General features: G+C 36.5%; 1 protein-coding gene across 2 annotated transcripts; it reads right to left on the reverse strand.

Annotated features, from left to right (window-relative positions):
* Positions 1-2082: 2082 nt before the first annotated feature.
* LOC131368184 (uncharacterized) lies at positions 2083-7260 on the reverse strand. Of its 2 annotated transcripts, none has more exons than XM_058414137.1 (5): positions 4031-7260; positions 3201-3329; positions 2880-3035; positions 2349-2716; positions 2083-2177 (listed from the first exon to the last, which is right to left on the reverse strand). In XM_058414137.1, the coding sequence occupies exons 1-5, from the start codon at positions 4065-4067 to the stop codon at positions 2124-2126; spliced, it is 744 nt and encodes a 247-aa protein (XP_058270120.1). In that variant the 5' UTR covers positions 4068-7260; the 3' UTR covers positions 2083-2123. The 2 variants fall into 2 exon arrangements, with proteins under 2 accessions (XP_058270120.1, XP_058270119.1); XM_058414136.1 differs by having other exon boundaries at positions 3201-3332.
* Positions 7261-13265: the final 6005 nt, after the last annotated feature.

Raw genomic sequence — 13265 nt, forward strand, 5'->3', positions numbered from 1 at the left:
ATTTTGCAACTTTCTGCAACTAATTAATTTTTCCAGGAGGAGCGCTGCAGCTTTCATTCAAAATAAAATCCAGCTTACCAAAATTAAATTATTTTCTTTGCTCAGAGTAATTATTTAGTGATGATCACTGTTTGTATTAATGTCTTTCTTTAATTTATTAAAATAAAAAAGAAAATAAATCCTTTTATAGGATTTTTTTTCTGTTTGAAAATAAATTGCATGTTTTCGTGAAAGGATTTGTATTGTATTCAGTTTGGGGATTGTTAACAATAATTACTTGTGGTAATTTAGTGGCTAAGACGATCGGAAGGTTGTGGGTTCAAATCCACCAAGTTGTTCTTTACAGAAATATAACCCTGGTTTAGTGTGTATTATAGTTAAGAGGATATTTCAAGAACATTTAAATCAGATTCAGCTTTATTACCATTGTGCAATGTACATGTACCAAGCAAAACAAATGCAATTAGCGATAATATAAATATGACATTTAAGTAAAGAATTTAAAGAATTTATTGTAAAAGTAAAGTGCAAGATTATGGCCAAAAGTAATATTTATAAAACATATGTATAAACGTATTTCTTTTATGCTAATTCCAGCATACAGACCACACGTAAGATGCTCTAAACTGGTTCTGAAACTATTTTGAGCACACTGAATGGTACATGTTTAGAGAGACTGCAACCAATGGCAACTCCACCAACTTGGAGGAATACACAACATCAGTGTCCAGCTACAGCAGCAAGTGCATTGATGATGTGACTGTCTCCAAGACCATCAACACGCACTGCAATCAAAAGCCATGGATAACTGCAGAGGTGTGTGTGCTGCTGAGGATCAGAGACTTCAACATCAGTGCAGGTGACATGATGGCCCTAAGAAGTGAGGGTCAGACTGTCCAGGGCCAGAAGAGAGGCAAAGCATGCGGATGCCCAGAAAATGTGTTACACCATGATCCTGAAGGAAGAAACCACATTTTGCTCTAATGTACATGAGCTATATACATTCGTCATATTGTTGGTGCTTCATGACATTTTTCTTCCATTTTCAGTTCTGTTGAAAGACTGTGGATGGTCTATGGTGGTAAAGACACTTTCGAGCTTCTTCAGGACAGGAAGAGTAGTGCAGTATTTTTTTTCACATGGGGATTAGTGACCGTTCCAGGGAGTGGTCTGGTCCTGCTGCTTTAAATGGTTAAAACTGACCACCTTCCTGTTACTCAGTGCAAGTTCAGAAATAATCCCTCCTCATGGAAAGTTTATTGAATAGAGTTTTTTATAATTATTATAATGTGTGAGTGTGTGTGTGTTGTTTCACAGAATTCAACACAGACCATCGTACTAAGACAGTAAAGTCTGATCCTGAGGTTGATGAAATGATTGTGTGAGAAAGTCGGATGGATTAAGATAAAGGAGATTCAATGTGAATACCACAATTTTCACATTTTTTAGTTAAGCTGTTCTTATTAAAATGAGAGTTTTTACTTATTAATCTTTAGGAATTCACTGCTTAAGAAGTGATCTATGAGCAGTAGATATGGAGAGCTGTGCAGTAACTCCAGTGGAGAGGAAAACCATTATTGAGCCGATTGAAATTTAACAGTTTTTTATTTATCAGTCACAACAACAACAAAAAAGTATTTTTCTATGTTATTAAAGAATCATTTTAACAATCTATCTGTTATACAATGTTTAATATAAAATCTATTATCAAAAAATGTGAAATCTATTATCGAAAAATGTAAAATCTATTATCAAAAAATGTAAAATCTATTATCGAAAAATGTAAAATCTATTATCGAAAAATGTAAAATCTATTATCAATAAATGTAAAATCTATTATCGAAAAATGTAAAATCTATTATCGAAAAATGTAAAATCTATTATCAATAAATGTAAAATCTATTATCAAAAAATGTAAAATCTATTATCAATAAATGTAAAATATATTATCGAAAAATGTAAAATATATTATCGAAAAATGTAAAATCTATTATCAATAAATGTAAAATATTATCAAAAAATGTAAAATATATTATCGAAAAATGTAAAATCTATTATCTATAAAATCTAAATATATAATCTTTATTTTCTGCTCTCTTATTGAGCATCTCCTGGCTTGCTATTTACAGCTTCAGCCCCAGCTTCTTCCTGAACCATGTTTTCAGCCTCATCCATTTCTAAAAAAAACAACAAAAAAACAATCTTTATTAGCTTTTTCAATATGATGTAATGTTTAGATTGTATTAATTGACACAGATAAAATGTTGCACTTCAATTCCTCAATAATTTAATATCAGCAGATCTCCAGGTACATTACTGACATCATGACATGATATTAATATTCATACCTGCTTTGTTGACCCGGACTTTCTTTTTTCTTCTGCCTCGTCTCCTGACTTTTTGGTCCGTTTCTTCTTCTGCTTTTTAATGCTGGTGCTTTCCTCAGCTGATGTGCTGTTCTCTGTGTCAGCATCTCCTGACTTGCTTTCTAAAGTGTCAGCCTCAGCTTCAGCATCAGCATCAAACTCAACTTGAGTCTGAGCTTCAGCCTCAGCTACAGCCTCAACCGTCACATCAGCCTCAGCACCAGTTTCAGTCTCAGCTTCCTTATCAACCTCGACCTCAGCCTCAGCATCGACTGCTTCAGTCTCGGCTTCCACTTCAGCTTCAGCTTCAACAACAGCTTCAGCGTCAGCCTCAACTTCTGCCTTATCACCTTTAAAGAAAAAAAAACATTATTCTCCTTTTCAGTATGAGGTAATGTTTAGATTGTATTAATTGACACAGACAAAATGTTTTACTTCAATTCCTCATTAATTTAATATCAGCAGATCTCCAGGTACATTACTGACATCGTGACATGAGATTAATATTCATACCTGCTTTCTTGGCCCGAAGCCTCTTTTTTACTCCGCCTCGTGACCCTCTCATCCGCCTTTTCTTTTCCTTTTCACCACTGGCGTTTTCCACAGCAGATGTGCTGTTCGCTGATTCAACAGCTTCAGCCTGGACCAAGTTTCCAGCCTCATCTACTTCTGAAAAAATAATTAGCATTTAAAATGTGGTGTAATGTTTAGATTCATTGATAATGTTTATTCATTGATACAGTTAAAATGTTTCATACCAATTCCTCATTAATGTAATATCAGCAGATCTCCAGGTACATTACTGACATCATGACATGATATTAATATTCATACCTGCTTTGTTGACCTGGTTTTTATTCTTTCTTCTTCTTCCTGCTCGTCTCCCTCTCCTGGTCTTCTTCTTCCTCTCCTTTTCTTTGACGCTGCTTTCCTCAGCAACAGCCTGAGTCTCGGTTTCCTCATCTACTTCAGAAAAGAAATCATGATTCACAATTAAAATCTGATATAAAGTTTTGACTACATTAATTGACACAGATAAACTTCATTATTATTGATATTTATTACGTAATTAGGAAATAATATACAAACGTCTTAAACAATACCATTATTGACATTTTTGATTATTAATAATACTTTTTTTTATCAATAAGGGATGAATTAAGTGTTTTTTGTATTTTTTTTTTTTGCTCGTTTGTTTAGTTACTTATTTCTTTGAGTAGTTGATGTTTGGAGGGATAGTGTGCAGTTTAGTTGAGAGTTAAAGAGCAGTGAGAGTGATCGCTTTTACAAACTTCTGGAAAGTTACATGATACACAATTTGTTTTATTTTATTTTTCATCTTCTGTCTGCAGTACCTTCAATTATTTATCTCATTAACATTGTCCATGTCAGTTTTGTGGTATCCTGAACTAAACATCATTATCGCAATGGAAAATGCTTCCTGGAATGACCACTAGGTGTCACTGTGTGATTACTGCTGATAATATGGAATGACCACTAGGTGTCACTGTGTGATTACTGCTGATAATATGGAATGACCACTAGGTGTCACTGTGTGATTACTGCTGATAATATGGAATGACCACTAGGTGTCACTAGGCTAAAAGACTTGAAGCAAAGTTGGTTACTTTTTGCTACGAGTTACTACAAGCTTTTTTACTCACTCAGAAATCCGTCCAGAGACGTGACGAAACTTTCCATGGGTTTCTTAGCATCAACTTCAGCCTTCTCGGTCTTGCTGTATCCGGTGTTTTCACCTGAAATAAACACATTTCATATTCAAATAGGTCTTAACGTGTTAAAAAGCAGTAAATGAGTAATATATATGGAGCATTAGGAAGTTTTACAAGTCTGTGTTGAGCTTCTTCAGCTGCCGTTTTAACATTAAGAACCATATCATTTTTTGTCTTTTTCACTTTTTTGTTCATTTACTTACTCATTTTCTGGCTGCTCGTCATTTCAGTGGTTGTCATTAAGGTGGTATAAAGATGAACCGTGAGTCTTTCCGTCGTTTTGTGTTTAAAAAAAGCAGAAATGCTGCACTTTTCTCTCGCCGTCCTTTTTTGCTGCGATCCTCGTCGGTGTTTTATTGCGCTATGAAGTGATCCGCTGCTATCCGTAGCTATAACAACTGTCAACGTCATCAGAACGTTCTGAAATCCGTTCTGCTACGCAATCCATTACACAGTCCACTGCACAACCTTCTTTTTCTTTTAATTCTACTCTATGGCCTGCCTCCACAAGCAAGAGTTTACTAAGTAGACATTTCAGTAGTGTAGTAGTGTATTAATAATCTGTTCTACACTCATTTCAGCATTTTTTTGGTTTCCAGTCTGGATTTGTAAAGACATCTGACCAATGTACAAAATCACTGGCCTCAACATTTTCACTCCCTTCTCAACCCTCAGATAGAAAGAAATTCATCTGGAAGTTTTTAATCTTTTTCACTCATGTACTGAAGAATAGAGCCGTAATAATAACTTGACTTTCAAATTATAGACTGAAACAGATATTTCATGCTCTTTCAAATAAATAAATAAACAAAAAACACAACACCTCTAACTATCCTAAACATAGTTCATCCTGCTCATAGTGGTTCTCGGGTTCTGGTCTGTAACTTTTCTATGATAAATCATCTGAGAAACTATAAATTAACAGCACCAGCAAGTCTCTATCTGGTTTATTCTCCTGTATTTCATGTTTGAGACACAGAATTTATACAGTCGTATTTTACGATAAAACGTATTCACAAAAACTCTACGTCTTTCTTCTAACGGTTCCCCGTGAAAATTGTAGGTTTATTCCTTCTATCCTCCTTTCCATTGTCCACTGAAAAGACACAGGAGTATTAATTCAGTTCAATTTTTCATTTGTGTAGTGCTTTTAACAGTAGACATTGTCGCAAAGCAGCTTTATATGAATTTAAATGAATAGAAATGAACATTTTTCTTTTTATTTCTGCTCCCTTACGTGTGATTGTAATAATTTCATTTTAATAATTATATCCTATAAAGTCAAGTGTTTAACCAGGAGCCTTGTATTTATATTTAAAAAAAAAAAAAAAAAGCTACCGAGCTACAGCGCATGCATACTTTTTGCACCTAGGTATCTTTTTGGTTTCATTAAATGCAGCAAGTACAAACGTTTCAGTAGAGCATTAACACTGCAGTGTCACAGCCTGAAATACTGTAGCCTACAATGGATTTTATATACCTGTGGCCATGGAAGTGATTGAAACACCTGAATTCAATGATTTGGAGGGGTGTCCCAAAACTTCTGGCAACATAGTGTATATTAGATCCAGCTATAAATCTACCTATAAATCTAGGTCAAGAAAGTACATAATATATACAACAGAAACTAATACTGGCATCCCTATCGTTTAGCTCTTAGACTGAACATCCTTATCTGCTACTGCAATCATGTTTGCCTGTGGATATTATGAATATTAACAGTAATTAAAGTTGACACAAATCATAGAAAATACAGTAGACTTCAGTTTTTCCACATCATGTATTATTTACTAACTCTTGTATTGCCTGCTCTGTGTTTGTTTATTCCACCAAAGTAACTGCTGTGTCTGTAGATAATGAAACTCCCCGATGCACAGGTCATTTTCTTTAAAAAAATATATTATTATTATTATTATTATGATGTTCTTGTTGTTCACATCTTCTTCACCATCTTGTCATAAACCTGGTTCCTTCTCCCAAACAAAAAGCCTCAAGAAGAATGTCAAATCAGCCCTCAGTGTGCATTTCACAGTGTTAGCACTGAGCTACCATCATAAAACGTATGCTCATCTATGGTTGCTGTAGCGTTCTATGCAACTTGGTAAGAAGTAGCCACTAGTGCTGTTTGCAAAGGCTGCTTGGCATAAAATAGTTGTACTGTGACAAGTTATAGCACTTGTAATTAGAATATTATCACTGTACTACTGTAAATCCTTTTTGTTTTAAAGTTCAATAAAGAGAGGTATTTAACTATACATTTAGCAGCAGACATTTTTTACAATTCACAATCTAAAATTTATTAAATTTACATTCAGAAAACATAAAAATCTGCAAAATGTCATGGTTAATTAGTAAGTATTGAAGAAAGGAAATGCAAACTGGTTAACCAAACCGTCCAGTGTACCTGACCACAGCATTTTACTGTCTTTTCCTCCATATTCAGAGTGGACACAACTTGCTGCAATCACTTGTGAGAATGAACATAACAGTAAAATCCCACACTGAGATTCACAGGACTGTGGCATACCATAAACAATACAAAAACAAACATATATGTTGCACATTCTGCTCCCGTTTATACACAAAGAGGACTTGCGCACATCTGCACTTTAAAGATGGACACTACCACTGCTTCTCATCATCTCATTTCACTTCATGACCACCCCATACTACTGCTGTCTGCACCTTGAACATTACTGCACAATATTCACTTTATATATATCTGTATAATACAGTTGTTACATTTTACATTTCTTTATATATATTCTATATTTTATATACATATTCTGTATACCCTACCATACTTTATTTATATTTTATTCTATTTATATTATATTTTATTTTTATTTACCTACTGTGAACTTGTAGTTTTTATATTTTATATTTTTATATTTTATCCTTGTCTTTTTTCTGTCCTTATTCCTTTTCCCTTTTCAAGGGTCAAAACAAACAGTCGTGTAAGCATTTCACTGCATATCATACTGTGTACGATTATATATGTGACAAATAAAATTTGAATTTGATTCACATGTTTTCAGTTTATTTGGCATTACATTCATTATATATACCAAATTATTATTAGTTCAGACTGTTGACTAGAATGTATTTACTTGTGAGAGGAAAACAGTGTAATTACTTCTATACACCAGAGTTTTAACTGAAAGTATATTTCTACATTGTAATTGTACGTAAAACCGACAAGAAATGCTTAGTGTTATAAGAAAGAGACACTTGAGACTCATGAGTGCTTAACAAAAATAAAGAAATTTATTAATCATTAAGAAACAAACTGTACATTAGTATGTTTTATACCACAACAAATAATCAACCTACAAGGTGTGCATTAAATTAATTAATATAAGTATAATTATTGTAGCATTTTTAGTAGCATGAGTAATTCCTAATAATAAACAGATTAAAAAAAGTTATTGTTATAAAGGTTAATGTGATTTTTGAGGAAATGCTTATTTATCATTAAAGTTAATAAATGACACATTGTAATTGTTGAGAAATCATTCTGGTATAAGCTGATTAACGCACTCTTAACTAATGTGTGTGTGTGTGTGGGGGGGGGTGTTAGGGTTAGAAGCAGGGTAGTATTAATACAGTACTGGTGTGTTAGTCCTCTTTAATCTAAAAAACTTAATATTTAAATATTTACAATACAGAAATATTTGATATTAAATTGCATAGCCTACACATTTTATAAATAGAAATTTGATTTATATAAATTATACAAATTCACGTCCTTAATATACAACATCCTACTGTAAAAGATCTATATATTTAACACTAACTAGATATACACAAACAAACAGACATTAGAAAATCAGAAACAGACATTTTTTAAATAACTGCTATACCTACATTAAGCTATTTTTAATGAAACAACAATTATATTAAAATCACAATCATGAAAATGCTGTAAAAATGCTAGTGATGGTGGTTAGAATCCCGTGGATACCTGCGCAAGTGCAGCGAGATTTTAAAGTCCTAAAGTGACCGTATTAATTAGTTTGGCAACGACATGGGCTTGTAAAGGGGAATCTGTTAAAAAATAAGAGTACAAGTGTGAGATCCCACGCTGGGCTACTGGATCTATTGCCAAATTTGGAGAACAAGTTAAACAGTGGAGATCAAAATTAGAGAACATTTTATAAATACTTGATTTTTCTGAAATATTATTAATCTTCATCGAAGGTATCAAACTGATTCTCACCACCCCACACAGTTAAAGGGATAAAATAATTAACTTAAACAGATAAAAAAAAAAAGACTAATGCTGAAACCTAGAGGGTGAAATACTTACCATGCATACTTACCTCAGATACCACACATCTTAATATTAATGTGTGGTGATGTCCATGAAGTCTTCCTCCTCTTCGGTAATTACATGGAGCCTTTTGCTAGGAGGGGCTTCTGCAGTGTTGTGCTCTTCATCCCTCCTCCTCCCTGCAGTGGAGAGGGAACGTCACAGAGCCTCCAGGTAACGACTGGCTAAACACGGTGACGTTCGTGTTGAAATGCAGACGGCGTCATGATGCAGAATGCATAGATGGAGCTGGGCTCATTGAAGTGGCTGGCCTCTTCAAAGGGACTCGATGTCGTGGAGGAGATGGGCTCCTGGAAGGTGATGAGCCCCAAATAGGTGATAGACCCCTCAGAGGTGAAGATGGGCTCCTCATACAATCCTCACACTCCTCGCCTCCATCTCGCTCTTCCTCCTGCTGACCAGACCCGCTGTCATCATCCTCATAATCACTGAGCTCGGTGATGTAGTAGAGCTCGCTCTGAGGAAAAAGGCCAAATGGCTCCCTCCATCTCCCTGTGTCAAAAGATATGAACAGACAATGAGATACATCTGCACATCTTATAAAAAAGAAGCAGAAAGCTTTATTTTAATAGCTCAGAATCTGTTTTTTACGTCAGGAAAACCTTACACTACACAGTCCTTTACACAAGTTATATTAATGTAATCTTCCTATAACAGTGCACACATCCTCAGTATTTACCGATCAAAACCCACAGACTTGGTGATCATACTGTCAACACTCCTAAATGGTTTCATTAATTAACGCATAAAACTGTTTACAAGTTCATTTCTGTCCACTTTATCACACAGATAAACATATAATAAACCAATAATAAGCTATTCATGTCGTTGTAAGTGTTTTAACTTGTTATAACATGCTTCATTCACTCTGTTAAAAACAAACTCTGAACACCGGCATTAGCTAGGCTAACTAGCCGTCTAGCTAATCTTCGCTAATATTTCTCCTCGGCTTGACTTTAGTAAACTTTTAGTAAACGTGTTAATTGTGACAGCTATTTGTCTTAAATATTCTACTCTTAAATTTCTACTTCTTTACTAAATATTAAACTCCTTGACTTTACACGACTTTCTGCCCGCTAACTTTAGGATAATAATAAAACCATTAGCCAAAAGCTATCGAACATTATCGCTTTCCACACAACCTTATAACCCGATATTCCTGGTTGTGTTTCCGCCTGTTTAGTGGTATTTGGAGCATTTTTACTCACTAAAGCACTAGTTACTTCATGGAAAAAGAGAAAACTCGCTAACTCACCATTCCAGGGGTCGTACAGCCCACTCCATCCGGGCTCAGGGTCCGCATCCTGGAGCAGCATCGCGTCTTCATCTATTGAGATTAGATAATATTGATGAAACAACATCCACAGGAACTGGTACAGAGGGAGAGGTTGTTGTGGCAGGTCTAGGATTTTCAGAGTCTGGGCGGGAAATATATGACTTCAACATGATTATGTGGCAAACACGGGATTTTCGATGCCTCTCAGGAGTTCATACAACACAGTCTGTATTGCTGAATTTCTCCTCTATTTCATATGGGCCTGAAAACTTTGCTTGCAGAGAGGAACCTGGCAAAGGCAACACCACATGCACTTTATCACCAACCTCAAATGAACGCTTGACAGACTTTTTGTCATAATTATCCTTCATTTTGAACTGTGACGAGACTAAAGACTGACATGCTAGTTTCCATCCAGAATCTTTCACGAAATGAACTGACATAGTCTAGCACATGGGTGGGAGACTTAGATAAGGGGACCTCAGCACGGAGATGCTCTTGAAGCTACTTTAATCGCCTACGAAGGGAGTGTCTAAAGACAAATTCAGCTGGACTGAATCCCAAGAACTCCTGCACTGTTACACGAACTGTAAACAACAAAAGTGGTAACTGCTTATCCTAATCCTTCTGATGTTCTACACAATAAGTACAAAACATAGTCTTTAAGGTTTGGAGGAATCCTTCAATAGGACCCTGAGATTGAGGATGATAAGCACTAGACACCATGTGGGTAATGTTCAGTTCATTCATTGCTTTAAAAAACACTCGCAAATTGAAATTAAAAAACAGTGAAGTACATGTCAACTTCCTTCACTCTGAACAGTGGAACGAATAAGATAGATTTGTTTATTAATATCAAACTCAGAGGAATTTACTGGTGCAGGGAGAGGACGCACTCACCCAGAATAACATTCTCCTTTACCTCCGGAGAGGGATGATGAGCTTGGGCAGCTTTAAGCTCCAGCTCCTTCAGTTGAACATCACGCTGCGTCTCAAGCTCAAGAGCTCGGACCTGTAGCTGCTCCGATATGGCTGGGGACAGAGTTCCAGGTCTAACTCCTTAAAGCAGACTGCCCACAATTTCTCATCCAGTGGAGACGAGGGAACGGGATCTACGCCAACAACTACGTCAGATTTGAGTACCGCTTTCACAGCTCCCAAATCCCCCGACAGTTCTAGGTTAGGAGCAACACCTGAAACCACACCCTCTTCTGGTAAAACTTTTTGTTTTATGAGCTCAGTGCACAACACCTCCTTTATCTACCTTTTATGTGCAATAAGAGGAACGCCAATACCAAAGAAATCAGCAACCAGTAAGATTGACCAGGGATGACCAATAATCATTTTTACGGCACTTATCAATTTGTTCATGTGTTTCGGCGTGATCGTGAATTTATCCAATTCAAATGTTGACATCACACAGCCTACTTTTCCTCCCACACAAAGTAAAAACCCTGAGGCAAACAATAAGCTAATTAATGCTTACCTTGTTTTATCGACAAAAAGTTTGTAGAACGAGTCCCCCAATTTCATGTTACACCCCGTCTAGGGTAAAGGCGCAACATGAAAGAGTCGATGTCAGGAGAATATGAAAAAAACCCCCGTCAAAGCTGTATTTTAATGAAAACAAAGGGGTTTAAAGTATAATGGGGGGAGTGTAGGTTCGGGAGCCGACAAGGCCAAAATAACACCTCTAAATAGACCTCTAAATACCGTACTTCACAATGAAAAAGAAAAGAAAATACAAATTCCTTCCCTAACTCCCTATCCAAAAACAATCAATAAAATGATCCAACAAAGAAAATGGCGTTGGTCTCCCTACCGCCCCAATAAACCGTGTATAACTATTTGCAGTGGTAAGAAGACATTTCTAACAGGGGCAATCCAGAACCGAGGTCTGAGAACAGGCATTACGCCATATTATAAGTGGTTGGGCTAAGCACACTAGCAAACAGTCGATTTTGCATGCTCAAACACTCAAATGAACACACACTGATATAGTTACTAGTCTCATTAGCATATACATAGCTAACTAGCAGACAAGGCAGAGCAAACACAGAAAGCAAGCCCAAGGCTGAAGCAGGAAGTGATGACAGAGTCTTCTTATAGGCAGCAAGAACTCAGCTGGCCAGGGAGGCCGCGGCACCAAGTAGACTGCAGGAACCAATCAGGCTTCTTCCTGGACAGAAGACACACAATCACCTCCCAAAAAAAAAACAGAAGTAATACAAAAGGGGAACGTAAATGTTATTAATTGAAAATATTCTAAAAAAAACATTTTAAATCCTTTACTATCTGATTGTAATATTTAAATCATTTTATAATATATTGCTTTACTATCAGAATGTGTAGAAAGTGGAGGAAAACAGACGTCATGAATTTGTCATGTTTTATTATAATAATAATAATAATAATAATAATAATAATAATAATAATTTCATTTCATTGTCTGTACCACTTATCCGATCTATCTCAGGCGTCATCAGGCATCAAGGCAGGATACTGTACACCCTGGACGGAGTGCCAACCCATCGCAGAGCACACACACTCATCCACACACTACGGGCAATTTAGAGACTCCAATCAGCCTAGAAGCATGTCTTTGGACTGTGGGAGGAAACCAGAGCACCCGGAGGAAACCCACCAAGCATGGGGAGAACAAGCAAACTCCACACACACACAGTGAGTGGAAGCGAGACTCGAACCCAGGACACTGGAGGTGTGAGGCGAATGTGCTAACCACCAAGCCACCATATTTTGATATTTTAAAGGATGCCATGGAAATTCAGGAGATCTCATACTCAAAAATTTTGTTGGATGAAGCCAGATGTGACAGGACAGGCAAGCGTCAGTGAAGGTGTTGCTCAGTCTTCTGACAACCAGCAGGCAGACGATGGTGACAACACATCCAGAATTTTATCTGTGCAGTCATCTCATTGCCAGAGTGATACAAGGTACGATGTTTTCTCAAGAAATCTCATCAGTGCAAATGTATAGCTCTGACGTTCAACTTGCTTCACACAGCTTGATCTTGACACAGTGCTAGAGGAGGGGGTTCTGTGTATGTCAGCACTAAAATGCAGCTTATTGCTGAAGGAATATTCCAACAGGATCATCTAAGCATGGATGAAATACCAGTGACCATAACAACTTTTAACTACACTTACAGTGTACAGAAGTCAGAGATGCTGATGGGATATCTAAGAGCCAGAGGATCTGAAATGGAAGGATGGTGGATTCCTTTTAATGAAAGACTTCAGTGTCTCTTAACAGTTCTTAGCCATGCACTGCTGATTGTTTCTCCAGAGTGTACTGCTGTAGACAGATCTGGAACATGTTTTTTGTATTCACATTCCAGAATCGCTGACTCTCTTCCACATCCTGCTGGTGATGGAACTGCAGTTATTCTAACTTTCACCAACCTGAAGCACATACTTGAGATTTTTCAGAATCGTCCTGATCAAGCTATGAACTCATGCTATGAACTTGTGCCTATTTCATTTGAAAAGTAGCAACAGCCAGGGAAACCATATTCATCGCCAGCTTGCGATTCACTT

Source organism: Hemibagrus wyckioides, linkage group LG17 (assembly GCF_019097595.1).
Source record: "Hemibagrus wyckioides isolate EC202008001 linkage group LG17, SWU_Hwy_1.0, whole genome shotgun sequence".
NCBI lineage: Eukaryota > Metazoa > Chordata > Actinopteri > Siluriformes > Bagridae > Hemibagrus > Hemibagrus wyckioides.

Excerpts from the sequence above, each read along its gene's own strand:
- LOC131368184 (XM_058414136.1), bottom strand. The coding sequence starts at position 4,067 with ATGGAAAGTTTCGTCACGTCTCTGGACGGATTTCTGA. Across the intron at positions 2,717-2,879 it reads GCTTCGGGCCAAGAAAGCAG|GTGATAAGGCAGAAGTTGAG; the intron begins GTATGAATATTA and ends TTTTCTTTAAAG. Across the intron at positions 2,178-2,348 it reads AGTCCGGGTCAACAAAGCAG|AAATGGATGAGGCTGAAAAC; the intron begins GTATGAATATTA and ends TGTTTTTTTTAG.